General features: G+C 38.4%; 1 protein-coding gene across 1 annotated transcript; it reads right to left on the bottom strand.

Annotated features, from left to right (window-relative positions):
- Positions 1–2191: 2191 nt before the first annotated feature.
- Positions 2192–16227, bottom strand: LOC100715674 (glutathione S-transferase A-like). Its single transcript, XM_013148887.2, has 7 exons — positions 16094–16227; positions 14246–14353; positions 11879–11930; positions 7876–8008; positions 5781–5922; positions 3825–3956; positions 2192–3038 (listed from the first exon to the last, which is right to left on the bottom strand). The coding sequence occupies exons 2-7, from the start codon at positions 14330–14332 to the stop codon at positions 2946–2948; spliced, it is 639 nt and encodes a 212-aa protein (XP_013004341.1). The 5' UTR covers positions 14333–14353; positions 16094–16227; the 3' UTR covers positions 2192–2945.
- Positions 16228–16672: the final 445 nt, after the last annotated feature.

The following is a 16672-nucleotide window of genomic DNA, read 5'->3' as shown; positions in this document are numbered from 1 at the left end:
CTATGATCTGGTTTTGAAGACCTGTAATGCCTTCATTATCCTGTTTTGATCAGTTTTATGTTGTTTTGTTTTGTATGAATTCATTGTGTGTGAAGATATAAACAATTACTTAAAAGAAAATGAGATGTTATGATAGAGCCACTGTTGACCTCCTGTTGTCTTGCATGGAAATCCTGTGTTACTTACATTGTTTTCTTCTGATCTGTTTTGTTATGTGTTGTTTTACCCTCTTTAAAATAAATAAATAAATTCTTGTTGAACTGAGAACATGATAATGTACAATAAGAGAATGATTTTTAATTTCATTGAAATCATACATCCAGGTCATTTTCCTATATAAATCCAATAGTTCTACAGGATTGCCCTTACCTGCAAGATTCTGACAGTTGCTTATGAAAAATTCTGCCTAACATTACAGCACACTAGCATTAAAGAAACATAGAAAAGCCAATGGTATCACCACTTAGTAGCAAAACACAAACCATCTGTTACAAACAGAAGACTAACTACATATCATAAATATTATCCAGTTGCAAGATAGATTTTGGTTACTGGCCATGGGGGACACCTTTCTTGCAAAGGCTAGAGGGTTAAAGAAAAAACTGAAGGCATTAATCATGCCAATACATAGTTGGGAATTCCAAGCTTGTGATTCTGACAAATTTCCATCTACAGCAATTTTTTCACCACTTCTGTAAACAGCAATTTTAGCATGAACTCCTACATTCTCTCCTTTTATACTGGGCACAGGTTCAGAATATCCAACACACTAAATGTCTTTTTATCCCCTTATTATTAGGTATTCTCATGTCACTTAATCTCACACACTAGCTTTCTAATGCCTCCATTTTTATATCCCTAGAATGAGGTACCCAAAGATAGCATAACAAACAACTCTTAAATTATCACCTATACCCTGAGAAAAAGTTTTGGTCTTCTAGCAAACAGTATTTTTCTAGGAACCTGAATGAGATGCTGTGACACATGGAGAAGAGCCAGGAATCAGTAAAGAGCTTTTTAAAGGCCATCTTCCTTTTGGTTCCACAGCTCACAAAACTTCCTCATGGATTTTTGTGCTATTTACTCCTTTCTCACTAAGCTGGTACAGTCCAGTTAGTGAGCAAACTGTCCTATAATTTCAGGGACCTCGTGTTTCCATATTGACTGGAAGAAGAATTAAATAGTTATACTGAAGCAGCTCCCCTCCCTGGTAAGTGGCTGTGGTGTGGCTGATCGCGGCCCCTCAAAGGGTAGAACCACCAGTGTCTCCTGATATCTGCCCCATGTTGGAACTTAGGACGCTGGGAAACCAAGAAAGCAGCTCGCCTTCCTGGTGAGCGGTGGCAGTGTGGCAGACTGTGGCCCTTCCGGGGGGAGAACCACCAGTGTTTCCTGAGATCCACACCATATTGGAACTTAGGATGCTGGGATACCAAGCAACCAGCCTGCCTCCCTGCTCTGCTAAGCAATAGTGAACCTAGTGATGCATGTCCTAGAGTCAAACATCCCACTTCCCCTACCACCCTTCTCCAGTCCCCGCCATTAGCAAAAGGGAACCCGAAATCTGAGCATCTCTTGAGAGGTTGACCATAGCACGTAAGGGGGATTTCCTTCTACTATCTCTTTGAAGGCAAATATTTTTATTACTGTTTTACTTTATTCTGATTAATAGTACTACTCTGTTCAATATTCTGTTTTGATAAATTTTATAATGTTCTGTGTTTCATTTTATTTTGATATATGTGATTGAAAGAACACCTATTGTAAAGATAACGAAATATACTGTGATACCTATTACTGTTATTCTGGTAACCTGCTGTGAAGTTCTGTACCAATTTCACTGCATGGTCTCAGTTGGCTTTTAAAAAATAAATAAATAAATGGTCATACTATTGCACAAAATAAATGGTTTAAATGTTCCTCTCTGAGGCACTCAATTAAAAGTTTTAGAAAAGATGCTCATTCAAATCTTTGCAAATCATTGTAAACTGATTTTAACTAATTAAATAATGTACAGTAATGCCTCAATTCACAAACAACTCTATTCAAAAACAAGTTTGCAAACAGAAGCATTCAGCAAAACTTTGCTTTCTTTTTGTGAACTTCACATCAGGTGATGAACGCAATCACAGCCATTCCACCCATGAATACCAACCCAGTCATCTTTCCCAGAATTCTGGAATGAGTTAAGTTCATGAACCAAAATACCACTATATTTATTTATTTATATGTTCTTAGTACATGTGTGTAGTACATAATGTTTACTTTCCTTGTGGGAAATTGTTACACGTACGTTACATATCATATCCTAATTCATTTTTCAACCCCTATATCTAAGAGACTGTGAGGATTTCATGAACTGAATAGAGGTCTATAGTAAATTATTTCTGCTGGAAAACTCGGCTATGCTACATCAAGTAACAAGCATTTTCTATGTACTTGTGACATTTTAAAATGCAAATTTGTAAACTCTCTTTGATAGACTGTGTGACAGATGTTTTTGGATAATTCTTGGAAACTAAGAAAATTAGAATTTTTAATTAAATTTTTACTCCCTATAAAAGGACATTAGAGCCAGGTGTAATAACACACACCTATAACCCGAGTACTCAGTGAAGCAGAAGGATCACTGTGAATTTGAGGCCACAAAGTGAATTTGAGCTACAAAGTGAGTTCAAGACCAGCCTGAAATGCATAGTGAAACCTGTCTCAAAAAGACCAGGAAAAAAAAGGAAATTAGAAATTCAGTTACACATCCAAACCTAATTGAGAAAATAAATGTTAAGTCTTCTTAAAGAAATTTTGTTATTGCATTGTGATATACAATCTAGAAATGACAGAGGTCTATATATACACAAAAATTTTATTGCTATATATTTAGAAGTTTAATATACATGACTTGATCATTACCACCTATATTAAAACTTGAACCTCTTTTTCATTTCTTAGTATATTTTTGTACTATAAGGCTTCCTCTGGCTTCCAGGCTGCAGAAACTTCTTCACATTAGGCAGGTTACTGACTCTGGTTTTTAGAGCCTGCAACATACAAATCAAAATCTCATGGCAGATCTTAATTTCAAAAACAACTATTAACAAAACCCTGGGAGCCCCCATCCCACCCCTACAAAAACCCATCAGCTGCAGTATAGAGCTGGAAACACACAGTGAACAGAATTCAAGAAGCAGAAAGCATAGCTCAATAGCACTTCCTGAAACACACCTTTTAATTTTTCATTTAGTGGTAATTATCCCTGTCCTCTCAGACATAAACACTTGATTTTTATCCTCGCAACTCACAGAGAACAATGTGTCTGCTAGATATAAACAAATAAATGTATCTAAGCAAGGAAATGTAGAGTTAGAAAAACTCAAGTTGAAAAAAAGATAGGAAATATTAATCAGGGGCTAGTCATAGCCAACATTCGCACTAATGGTACTGGTAGGGCTTGCTTGTTTGTAGGGTGCTGTGTGGGCTGGGAGGACAGACCTATGGAGAGAAATACACAACCCCTGGTAGTGAAAGCCAGAGCAGAGGAAAGGACATCAGGTAAACAGGGCAATGGTGGAGCCGGAAGACACAGGGCTTTAAGCACTTGCCCTGTTAGACAGAAAATAATTTTGAAGTAGCATACACCTTACATTTCCTTACACAAAAAGATTAATTTCCTATCTCATATCCAAGGCCTAGGCGCTCACATTGGAGGCACGGGGAAGGAAGTTGAAGGCCTGGAGAAGGCTGGAGGTGCAAACTTCACTATGGAACTAAATGAGATTCATAGTGGGAGATGTGGGCTGCCTCTGTGAGGGTAGTGGAATAGTCACCTGCAGCAGGGTGAAGCTGGTCAAAAGACTGGCATCAAACTCTTCAACCATGTACAAAAGTTCAGTCAGGAGAATATCGGCCTTGCTCAGCTTGTTGCCAACAAGATAGTCTTGTCCATGGCTCTTCAATACCTGGAGAATTTGAGGAGTCAAAATCATAAATATGTGCCGACTGGGTCCTAATTTCTCCCTGAGCCTCTCAGCCTGACTTTTTGCCTCTTCTGACTCCCTTAGTTTGCTTGGTGCTCCAGATCTTTCACCTGACCCATGAGGGAGGCTAAGAAGTGGCCTCTGCTCACTCCTACATCAAACCCAGGTGCCACTCTCATTCTCATATCCACGCCCCAGTTGTGCCCAAGCCTGTGCCCACACCTTCTGCATATACCAAGCCTTCAGCTTCTGCTGTACCATGTTTCCATTTGCTCACAACCTGAAATCTGCATATTTGCTTCTCCCCTCCTCTGTCCGCATCTCCCAGGAGCCCTGGCTCTAATGTCATGCTGGCTCCCTTCACCACTGCGGTCACCTGAGTACCGTCCTTTCTCCCTTCTCTGCTTTCCTCAACTCCTGGCTATCTCTCTGGGATATGAGCTAACCTGAGGGAACTCAAACTCATTATCCCCTTTGCTCCTTCTTTATAGTAGACTATAATCTCCATGAGGAGTTCTCAAGGAATAAACAGAGCCGATGCTGCAACTTAAATTGTAATGCATGAGAAGTTACGCATTTCACTGCTGGACGGAGACATGACGGATCTGCTGGGTATTAGTTTTGTTATCTGGGCAGTGACTATGCATTCATTCAGTATTGCATTTATTTCAACTTTCACTGATGTTTAAATTTATATACTAAGGCTTATGAAAGTATTCTTATTAAGTATTTTAGCACTAAGTGCTGTCATAGGGGATAAAAAGGAAAGCAGATGATAGCACCTTTTAAGTAGTAATTTCTCTGAAACATTTAACATGTTTTTGAATAGTTACTTCATATAAAAATAGAATACAATATCAAATGTCTTAGTATAATATACGCTGTCCATTTTCTGCACGGAGTGCTTTGATTGCATAGTACCTGATTTAATTTGCAGCTGAGAATCTGTCACCCTGTGATGTATCCTAAGCTGTCAGCACCACATACTCTACAGAGGTATATTGAGGATTGGATCGCTTTTAAGATTATCCTTTCTTTTATTAGATAAAATCAGGAATAGATTGGCTCATTGAATAAAGGAAAAATAATGCAATGTTTTATGAAATGAGTACTGATGGGTTAGTTCTCTAGTACATTTGCAGGACTTTTGTGTCTCTTATAATCATTTCTGGTTCTTTGTTTCTGTTCAGCTTAAATTCACATGATTGTCCTTTTGAAAAGTTCTTTTGTTACCTTCACAAAGCCTTAACTAAGGTAGGGACTATATCTGCAACGATGGACCTTTATTTCCTTAGTTTGCATGTCTTTCATCTCAGGTCTTGGAGCCATGTACCTCAGTCCTGTAGATGATCTTTTATAATCCCCTAGTGTCCCCTCTTTCCTTCCCTCTACCAATATACTTTGTAAAGACAAGTGTCTCCCTGTACTTGGGCCAGAACATTTTGAGATCCACTGTTGTCATCAAGTTGCTCTGGAATGAAAGTTCAGGCCATTCTTCAGGGGCCACACAACCTGGAGTGTGACTCACAGACTATTACTCTCCAAGTTGTCTTATGACCATGAAATCCTGTTGAGTGCTGAATTCTAAACCGTGTGTAACAAAGTGAACATTGACTCGAAAATTATACCTTGGTGATTACCCTACAATGTGGCTTTCCAGTCCACCCTTACATAATTCCTTCACCTTCAGGCTCTGCTCTGGTTTTCCAAAGGTTCACCAAATGTAAAGGTGAAGGCTCTGGGAGCACCCAGCCCTGTTCCTCCTGACCTCCGAATTTTAGAAAAACCCTAAGCAGACTCACTTACTTTTTCGAAGGCAGGGAAGAAACGATTCTTTGCTCTGTCTTTAATCAATGATTTTGCAGCATCTCTCTGCTCCGTGGGACTTGACATCAGTTTTATGAACAGTTCGAATAAATCTGCCATTCCTTCTGTATACATATCAATGCTGAAAGACAGCACATCCAACAGTCAAATTTTCCTTATTAGTCTTTACAGAAAATACATGAAATTTTTGCCATATTCATGACCAAGTACCAGTAACAAAGAGCATTTATGGAGGGACCAGAGTCACAATGAAGGAAGATCTTGATGTAATCACTGCATATCATCACTGAGAGTATAAACAGCATTTGCAGCTGTGTGCCTTGTGCGTGCAAAACCTCCTGTGTATCCTATGTGCTTCAAATGTAGACTCATGATAGTACACCTGGCACAACCTTTCAGGCACGTGTCTGCTGTCTCATATCGTTTTTACCCAGCACAGGCTCATCGCCATGTCCAATGTTACAAGTTTCCCAATTATTTCCCATGAAACAGGTTTCCACAATCTTCTCCACACACGTTCTTCCAACTCTGGCCTTGTTTCCATCGCACATGACTCTGCTTTGTCCAGCCCAGAGACATATATGCTGCGGCAGGCTGTTTGCTATCACTGAGAGGTCGAAAAGTTTCACCGTCACTAATCTAGCCCCTTCCTCAGTGTGTTTCTTAAATTTAGTTGAACTAATGCATGCCATGGAAGCCAGTTATTTCTGATTTTTCAAGCTGTACCTACAACCATTTTTAAAAATTTATTTGACAGTTTTATTGTCACACCTTCGCATAGCTAAATTGTCCATGCTTGAAATATTAATATTTGGTATTCTTACATATTCATAGAACTCTGAAAACATTAGCATTCACTATTCAAATATTTTGTTAACTCACCTGCAAAAGTGTTCTGTGCTATGGGCAGTCACTGCTCATCTCTCTGAAAGTGCAGCACTTTGCATCTCTATAGACTTTAACAGTGTGAACATTTCATGCAAAGTCACAGAACAAATTACTTTTTCAGTCTCATTTTCTTACTCTATATAAAACAATGCAATGTGTATCCTTGTTTATCATGCATCACCACTTCCTCTCTTTGCATTACCATTGTCTGCCTCTAGCATATTTTGTTCTTTTATTTATCCTTCACTTATTGTTCCTGTGTTATAGATCTTCAGTATGCTTTTACTTTGGAAAATTATGAATAATGCTGCTAACAATATATCTAAACAAGTATATAGCACCTGGAAGGCTGAGGCAGAAGGATCACTGTGAGTTTGAGACCACCTTGAGCTTACAAAGTGAGCTCAAGGCCATCCTGAACAGCAGAGCAAGACACTGTCTCAAAAAGATAAAAAATGTATCAATGTTTATGCATTTTGTAAGGGTATATACCACTGTAGAGAAATTTCTGAATAACTCTGCACTTAATGTTTTGAGGAACTGCCATCAATTCTGTACAGTATATTATTTCAATCAAGCAGCTCCATCAAAACAGGAAGAGTACTTCCAACCCCCCCCCCCGGACTTGGTTTCTTGAGATTCACCCAGGTTGTTGTATTCTATTGAAAGTTTCAGGTGGCCCATACAACATGGGCACTGGCTGCCACTAACTCTTATCAAGCTGACCTGTCCATAGGATTAGCTGGTAAGTTAGGTGCCAGTTTCTCAATATTATACTTTTTGGAACTCGGGCTCTTCAGACACCAAGACTTCTCATCATCCTCAAACACATGTTACTTGTCCCAAGCTATTGGCTAAAACCCATTTATAATGTCCTGAGGACCTGATATTATGAGTCTACCATCCTCTTGATTTCATGCTTCACCAGTGTTTGAAAACTCTTCTGTGTCTGAGGATTAGCATGTTCTGATAGAATCAGTCATACTAATCTACAAACTTTACTCTTCTGTAATCTTATAGAACATAGTGATCTCATCTTGTATTCTTCCCCAATCATCTCACTATATCTATCCAGGACCGCTTTGTTACTAGTCATGATCCTCCTGCCATGGTCTTGCTTGCTAAAGATGTAATCTAAATCACCCCTGTATCATTTTCCCATGTAAGAACCAAAAATATACCATACAGGAGTCTCTCCTTCATGTCTTTCCCATAGAGGTTGTATTTGGTGGCGATGTAGTTGAGAATGGCTCTAGACTGCACCATCTTCATCCCATCCATCTCCACCATGGGTACTTGCTGGAACATCAGAAGACCATCTATTGGAAATAAGAAAGAAAAAACAGTGAAGTACAATAGATACCACTATTTCAGGTGGAAAAAATGATCATGGAAGTGATTAATGGGGAAAAAACTATTCCTTGGTCACCTTCAAGTAAAACAGAATTTTGTTCTTAATTTCCAGTAGTCTATCATTTTCCTGTCTCTCTTACATATGCTTTTTAGTTCACTGATTTTTTTCCATGTTTTGGTGTTTTGAGACAGGGTCATACTGTGTACTTCAGGCTGGCCTTGTACTCTAATGTAGCTCAGACCTGCCTCAAACTTGTGTTGCTCTTTCTGCCTCAGCCTCCTGAGTACTAGGATTATAGGCATGCACCACCATGCCTATCTTTGCTTATTCATTTGTCTTTTACTTCCCATCCATGTACATGCTATATCTCTTGTGATTTTTTGTGTATTATTTATTTTCATGAATATTTTAGAAATGTGTAGAGCGATGAAACAAGACTGACACTTGGATGTCATTTGAAGTGGAAAATTTCCAAAATAAGTCTTATAATGATCATGACATTTAAAGTAGGTTCTGTGGGAGGTGTCTACTTAGAGATGTCACCACGTATTCTGTCAAGCCTGCGATGGTTCTGAGATACTTACTTCTCATATGCAATAAATGAAAAAAGACAATGGCCCCATATATTTCTCCTCCTGTCATCTAATGAATGGCCCTGTGTGTGCTTCACTAGCAGGACAAGGTGTGACCCTGACTTGACTGTAACCCCATCACAGTAAAGAAAGAGAGAAGAGCAGTTAGAGAGCCCTGGAGATAATGCTGTGTATCCTCAGAGAGGTCTAGTCTTTTTCATAACTGAGAGAGTTTGTAGAGCTCCTTCAGGAACTACATTCCTTACATGTTACTACTTTTTACCTCTGTACCATCTCTTCTACAAGCCTTCCAATGTGTTGGCATTGCATGATATGTTGACCTCACTGGTTTAAGGAATGTCTACAGTTTTAGTAGAGCAAGATCTTGGGTGTGTCAAGGTGAATCATGTTTATCTGTTCTTCAGTACTCTATATGGCTCCTTCATCTCTCACACTGTTACCCTTCTCTGCTTCCTTCTTCCCATAATCTAAGTATCTTTGCTCTTGCACACACTTCTGCCATGATATTTCTGCCTTGAAGTAATCCAGTCCTGAACTGATTCCTTGATTACATGGACCAAAACAAACCTTTCTTCCTTTAGATTGTGGGTGTCAAATTATGTGTCTCAGTGATGAGAAAGTTAATGCAAAACAGTGGTACCAGAAAAGTGAGATACCTACGGAAACTGTACCATATGATTTAGAAGTCTTGGTTTGTGAGAGGAGCTGAAAAATATTTAAAATTCTAAACCTTAAAATACTATAAACAGATCTTGTTGAACAATTCTACTTAAAGCTCAGAACACCAGAATGCAGATAGTAAAGGCGAGACTCAGGATTTTTTATGTGGGAACAAAAGCTCCATTGGTATTTGAATTAAAATCCATGTGTATTACACTGTGGTACAAAAACAGATACTGTTTACATTTGCCCATGTCCTGAGACTTTTCAGGACACTGCAATTAAGGTCAGTAATTAATGTAGTGGCAGAAATTTCAAGATAGTTCAACTTTGAGTTTCTACCATGAGTACTTCTGACTGCTCTTAGACTGATTTCTCATAAGAATTAGAGGCAAAAAGTCAAGAAAAAATAATTTTGAATTTTAAAAAATGTTATTTGACTAATATCTGTGTGCCTTAGTTTTTGTCTCATCACTTAGACACAGCATAGAGCTAATGCAGAGGAGAAACAGTCCAAGGCAGGGCAGGCAGGAGGCACTGAGTCTTCCTTCTGCTTTCCATTTTATTTCATACAGTCTACAAGCTTATAAACTGGATGCCCATTATTCCCACCCAGAATGATGCAACCAGTGGACCAATACATTTACTGTACACCCTTAACCCATACTCACATACTCTAGATTCAGGCACCTCCAAGAAGCCCAATCTATGAGCACGTGAGGCTTTGAGTGGGTATCTAGATACAAGGCATGAAAGTTTGTGTAGTACAAAACCCCTTCATTCTTTGTATGAATTTGGTACACATACCCAAAATATTTCAAATTCTTTGTTTTTGTTTTTGTTTTTATTTTTGTTAACACGGGGTCTTGACATGTATTTCAGGCTGGCCTTCAACTCACTACATAGCTAAGGTTGGACTCAACCTCTCAGTGATCCTCCTGGCTCATTTCAGCAGAGCTGAGATCATAGATATGCACCACCACACTTGCCTTAATGCTGTTTTTCATCCCTTTTCCCTTCTTTCCCTCCCCATAGACCTATCTCTGGATTTCCTTCCTTTCTTTTTGCTTTTGTTTTTTTCTTGTTGCTTCTGTTATTTCTGTTTTTTATTTTGTGTGATGGGATATTGTTGGGAAGATTTTTTGTATTGTTCACATTTCTTATGTGGAGTTGCTACATGTTAATAGTTCAGCACAATTCCTTTAAAAAGGCAAAATTTTGGCCCAATAGGAACCATATATAAATTTAGGATTAAAAGAGGTGTGGTTGTTGAAAAGATTGGTCCTGTGAAAAGGAACTAAGTAATTTAAATAGGAACAAGAAAAACAATGACTTGACAGAACCTCAGAAATCAGGAAGATTCTACCTACTACAGGCTCAAATAAACAAATCTGTAAATATTTCATTTCAGTAGTGAGCCACTGGAATTCCTGCTTCAGAAAGGTATACTAGGATATTGTCACCCTGGGAATAAGTTTACCCTGCACAGCCCTTCTGGAATTCAGGGACTACAGCAACCATGGTGCAAGGGTATGTAGAAGCTACCCTTCTAACTGGAAGCCAATCTTGGCATTGTCGTCATGGTGTTGTTTTTCTGGCATGCATAATGCAAGAGTTGTATGTACAGGGAGGCTTCCACCCAGATTAAAAAAGAAGACCTAAGAAGCCAGGCAAAAGTTGCTGAGAAAGCAGTGTGGTACACTATGAGAATGAAGCCAAATGTGTAGTAGAGATACCAGAAAGTAAGAAGTGCCAGAAACATGAAACATCAGCTGAGAAAAGTTTCAGGCCATGAGTAGCCATTTGTGCTACAACTGGCTAGGTCAAAGGGATGGACCTGTCCGAGACCTTTGGAACTCACATTTTGTTATTATGTACCCCAACTATCTGATATAGGATTATAGACTTCATGCTTGTTTTGGTAGGGTTCAATCTTTGATCTGATTTTTCTTTCTTCCTATTCCTCCTTTTTAGGATGAGATTATTTACCCTGTATCAATTTACTTTTGAATTACAGAACTTGTTTTTTACTAACACAGCTCAGAGTTTGCCATGAGTGTCAGAAGACACTCCTTTGGCTTTTGAAAATACTGGAACCTCTGAGACTTTGTGAAGAAAATATTTCCTTTCAAGTTGTAGGTGTGATAGTTGTGTTCTGTAAGATGGAATTATGAACTTGCTATTATTTTTATTTGGAAATTAAACTTTGGGTGTAAAGTTCTCAAGGGGAATTTATAAGCATTAGTTCTGATATGCCTATGTCACTGGATTAAGAAATCCCTAGAAGATTAGCAGAATATGTCTGCACCTCGGCAATACATCTCTGGCACCATTCTGCTAGCTCTACTTCCTGGCCAAATTAAGCATATTTTCTCTGCCACACTCCTTTACTTCAATGTTTTGGCCTTGGAGGAAGTCAACCTTGGCCTGAATCCTCAGAACTGTGAGTCTCAAATTAAACCTGTCCTCCTTTGAATTGTGAGTGGTAGATATTATGTCTCAGTGACTAGAAACCTGAGTCATAAATGTTAAAAGCTTATTCTTGAAATCCTCATCAGAAGCATTCAGATTCCCAATCTTACCATTTCTTAACTTTTCCAAATCTTCTTGACCCATTAGCAAATTCTCTTCAAACTGAAAGTAGAAAAAGTAAATAAAATGTTATTAGTTCATGCCATAATGTTATAGTCTTTAAGCTTGAGTTGTCCCTGAAATAGGGTTAACATAAAGAAGTAAAAATTTCTAAGATTGACGTGGAATGCAAATGTGTCTTTTTATGGCCAAGTGAAAATTTATGCTAGATTCTTGAGAAAATGATGGTCCAGAGATTTAATTCAGTGGAATAGGTTCCTACCTGAAAGCACAACATCAAGAGTTCAATCTCCAATACCAAAAGAAATGAAGAAGAAAATCACATAGATAATCATACACAGCTGCTCATGTCTAGAGTTCATCTCTGCCTTGACAACATCCATGGTCAGGTCACAATCTGGGAGGGATGTCCCTTGAAGGTAGAGTCTGGAAATTTTTTCTATTCACAAGTGTTTAGTCTCCCAGTAGAATTCGATAATGTCCAGTGCTATAAGAACAGAACTTTTGTGCCCTCATCATGGTGTATATCATGGACCAATGACTAAGATTCTGTTCCCAGAGGACCCTTTATGGAAATGATATCACTCTTTTCTTTCTCATAGTCTAAAAGAGGAATTTTTCATCATGAAACCATTGTGAAATTGGAAAATAGATTCCTAAATTGTTTAGTAGTATAGACGTTATTGATTTCCCTGCTCTAAAACAGTTAATGCAGGCAATCAAAAGTATGTGCCACCAGTTTACACAGCATTAGGGATCATGTTTGGTCACCACAGGAGGATGACCAAGATGAGATAGTTAAGGGTGGAGAGGCTGAAAGGTTTGGGCAATGAGAACCCAGAAGACCTGAGCAGTAGTCTCCAGGCAGCCCGTGTCCACCACTCTCTTCAGGCATGGTGGGAAGAAAAAGAGGAAGCCTTCCGTGCTGACGACATTGCCCCTACATCCCCCTCCTTTGCTGAACTCATCCTTCCCAGAAATTTGAAGTGTACATCAGAACATCAACCTTCTGTCTGGATGATGGTGAAACTTGATTACTCCTTTATAGAAGGAACAAACCTGGAAGAGTGCTAGCACACCACTTGGATTAGTTTGTGCACTTGTTTATTGACTAACTGAGAAAGAATGAGGATTCATACATTTATGAAGGATTGAGTGTTCCCCAGGCTTAAATCAGCATATTATTATTTGTGTTAAAGGGGTCACATTAGAAGTCCCCTTCATAGATGTCACATCACCATTCAACCTTCCATTTCTTTTGGCACCTGACAGACAACAGCTACGCAGTGTCCATGACCACCTCTCTAACAGCTAGCAACCCCTCACTTTTGTCTGGTTCTCTTAGGTCTGTGCCTAGAAGTGTTACCAGTGGTGCCTCTAGAGGGGAGCACTCACAGAGTAGCATTTCCTGTTCACAAACTACACAATGTCCTTAAAAGGACAATACCTCTTTCCCTGACCCATTGAAATCCTTTCTTTGTTTCTTGGCTCAGAGATATACCTGGCCTCTCACTCTTTTGTTTTCTTCCATTTTACTGCTTTGTTTTATTTCATGCTCTGTTTGATTGCTTTTATTCTGTTCTGTTTTGTTTGATTTTGTTATGTATGATGCTATGGTCAGCAAGTTTGTAAATAACAAGAGGAATTATGGTACCACATGGTTGATTTCTATTTTTCTGTTTTGAAGTTCTGTATTACTTTCACTATTTTGTTTTGATTGGCTTTATTCTATTTTGTTTGGTTTTATTCTCTTTAAAATAAAATTTAGATAAATGAAAGGGATCAAGTCATATATGGATGAGAGAAGGGGGAAAAGAGAATGAGAGTAAAAAAATAATTAACATGTGTTTTATACATGTACTAACCTCCCTTGAAGAATGAAACATTATGCACTACAAACTTACTAATAAATAAAGTGGTCTTCAAAACTTTTAGACACATCTGTGTATCTCTTAAACATATGGATCATTTTTAAACATAAGAACTAACATCATACTATAAGCTAACAGTAATTCTTGAATGTTACCTAATACTGAATTCACATTTCTTTAATTGCTGTATAAATATCCTAAATGATATTTTGAAGTTCATTTAAATCAAAATAAATTCTACACATTGTAATTATTTGACATCTCTTTTGATTCTTTCACAAATATATTTAATTGCATATGTGCTTTTTGTTGGAAAGATAATTATAATTTTATTTGGTCAAACCATTTATTTCTTTATTAATAAGTTGGAATATATTTATTTATGGCAAAACTTGTCACAATTTGTCTCAAAAGAAAAAGTTTTGACTTAGAAAACTGTTTTGGTGGTCAGTTTCAGGCCCAACATACAAAGAACTGACAACTCACCTCTACTCCCGCTGCAGCCAAGAGCCATCGGATGGACTCCATCCTACCCTGGATATTGAAATAGTGAAGCACTGGCTTCCCCGACATACTGATAGTCTCTTGGTTTCACTAAATGGAGAAAGCATGAAGTTATGAATACACAGAAGCAAACTGTACTTTAGGGTTATGGTTAGTGATCCAACAACACAGAAGGAGGATTTCTGCTTTTAAGGAAGCATTGCACAAGTGTCAGAAACTTCATTCTCCAAAATTCTTGCCCATCAGCAGCCACCATCTTGAAAGTGCACCAAACCTAGACAGGTGGTGATTAACCACATTTTGAACATGGAAACAGAACAGACTGGGTCACATGTTGTGAAAGGCTTTGTAAGTCTGAAAAGGTCCTTAAAATTTACAGAACATCTGTAACAGAGAGAAGGTGGCAGGAGGAAAGATCTTCCCCAACACTTGGGGTCCTGGACTGTATTTGTTCTTAGTCTTTTCTGACTGCTTATCAAAACCTAAATTATTGTTATGGGTGAAGGTACTTATTTTTCTTTCTATAATTCTATGTTTCCACTGCTGTTGTAAATTTATTTTATAATTTATAAAAGATGTAGTTGCTACATAACATAAGGAAAGTAACTAACAAATTTAATGCTTGTCACATAATAGGGAGTTTATCATTTTTATCACTAAATCATAAAAATTATTTGATTGGGAACTAGCTGCGTATGGTGATACATGACTGTAATCCCAGTACTTGAGAGACTGAGGCAGGAGGATCACTGTGAGTTTGAGGCCAGCCTGAGCTATATAGTGAGTTCAAGACCAACCAGAACTACTTAGTGAGATTTTGTCTCAAAACAGAAAAAAATAGAGAACCTTTATTGTACTAAGTTTTTGGGTAAAGATATTGGTATCTATGAAGATTACATTATGTGGAAATCTGACATTCAAGTACACTCTTATTTGACAAAAAGGTCTTACACTTCTCTGTGACACTGTTTTTACAACCTCTAGGTCAAGTCTTAGAGGAGGGGGGGCAAAATCAACACCTTACATTCTTAATTTTGTGGAAGAAATTTGTGTGTAACTCCATGTGCCTTATTAAACTAAAAGTCTCTTACATGTAAACTTGTTTGCAAATTTGAGACTAAATCCAACCACTCTTTGATTTCACTACTATTGAAAAAGGAGGAGGAGAAACAAGAAGAAAAACAAAGAGAGGGAGGAATCAAAGGGAAAGGAGCAGTAGGCAACAGAGGGAAGGAGAAAGAAAAGTAGATGAAGAAAAGAAGCAAAGAAAAGGAGGAAGACAAATAGCTTACTACTTGATGGCTGACGACAAGTAACGCAGGAATATTAACAACTGAGTGTGAAATCAACTACACAAGTGTAAGTTTAGATTCAGACTGGCAGGAACACATAATGGATTTCCATGCCAAACATTTAGCTTCAAGAGGCAAACACCCACCCATATCCTTTCTCTTTTTACTGAAAAACAGTTCTCCACACATGTCACCCTGCCAAACACAAATCCAGTACTATTGTGTGTAGACTCGTGGGAATCCCTCTAACACCACCTGTTTAGCAGAGAACACAACTTTATCGTCAGCTCCTGTTCACCCCCAGGTGCTGCTGTAGTTGTCGTATTACTTTTCTTATGGCATCAAATACTTTCCCTTCATTTTGTAAATTCTCTGCAGTGAGTTTTCATAAACAACCAATGGTTGAGGCATTAATTGTCCCCTGAATATCCAAAGAAGGCAGAAGACAATGAAGTACTCTAAGTATCACAGCTAACAACATTTTCCCAGTGAAACAGATGTAACAACATTTACGAAGATTTGAACAAGCAACACCAACCTGAGCAAAGTCCTGGCTGCTCTCTCCTGGGCACCTCAAAGAACTAGGATGAGTGTGGTGGCTGCTTTAATGTGGCAGCACCTCTTGCCTTTATAACAGGCCTGGATCCAGCAGGCACAGCCACTCCCACTGCTTTCAGGTTCCTCAGTGCAAGCCAGGTTAATCATTAACTAAATCATTAATGTTGCACCTCAAGATTATCTACGAATGCACTAAAATGTATTTCAAGTTCATTTAGTGCCCCCAAGAGCCATGAGGCTTCATATATCTTTGAACTATGCAAGATTTTTTTTTTTTTTTTGTCTTTTTCACACAGGATCACACTATGAAGTTCAGGCTGGCCTTGAGCTCACTTTGTAGCCAAAGCTGGTCTCAAATTTGCAAGGATACTCCTATCTCGGCCTCGTGAGTGCTGGGATTACAGGATAGCGCCTCTATGCTTGGCAAACTATGCAAGATTTATGACAACACAAAAGACTTGTGGAGAATGAAGACTTTGTTGTAGAATGGTGTTGGGAAACAGGTCTTGATAGAGAAAATCATCAGATAGCAATCTACATTTGTGGAATGGGCTAAATT

This window comes from Cavia porcellus, unplaced genomic scaffold (genome assembly GCF_034190915.1).
Source record: "Cavia porcellus strain 051 isolate PalLab524CR breed Dunkin Hartley unplaced genomic scaffold, mCavPor4.1 scaffold_22, whole genome shotgun sequence".
NCBI classification, from domain to species: Eukaryota; Metazoa; Chordata; class Mammalia; order Rodentia; family Caviidae; genus Cavia; species Cavia porcellus.
Note: the sequence above shows the minus strand (reverse complement) of the source record. Positions and strands in the feature narration are given on the sequence as shown.

Bases quoted from the DNA above. Each gene is read 5' to 3' on its own strand.
- LOC100715674 (XM_013148887.2), bottom strand. From the start codon at position 14,332: ATGTCGGGGAAGCCAGTGCTTCACTATTTCAATATCCAGGGTAGGATG. The intron at 8,009-11,878 runs GTAAGATTGGGA...TATTTCCAATAG, and splicing joins TTTGGAAAAGTTAAGAAATG to ATGGTCTTCTGATGTTCCAG. The intron at 3,957-5,780 runs GTAAGTGAGTCT...CAAATTCTCCAG, and splicing joins TCTTCCCTGCCTTCGAAAAA to GTATTGAAGAGCCATGGACA.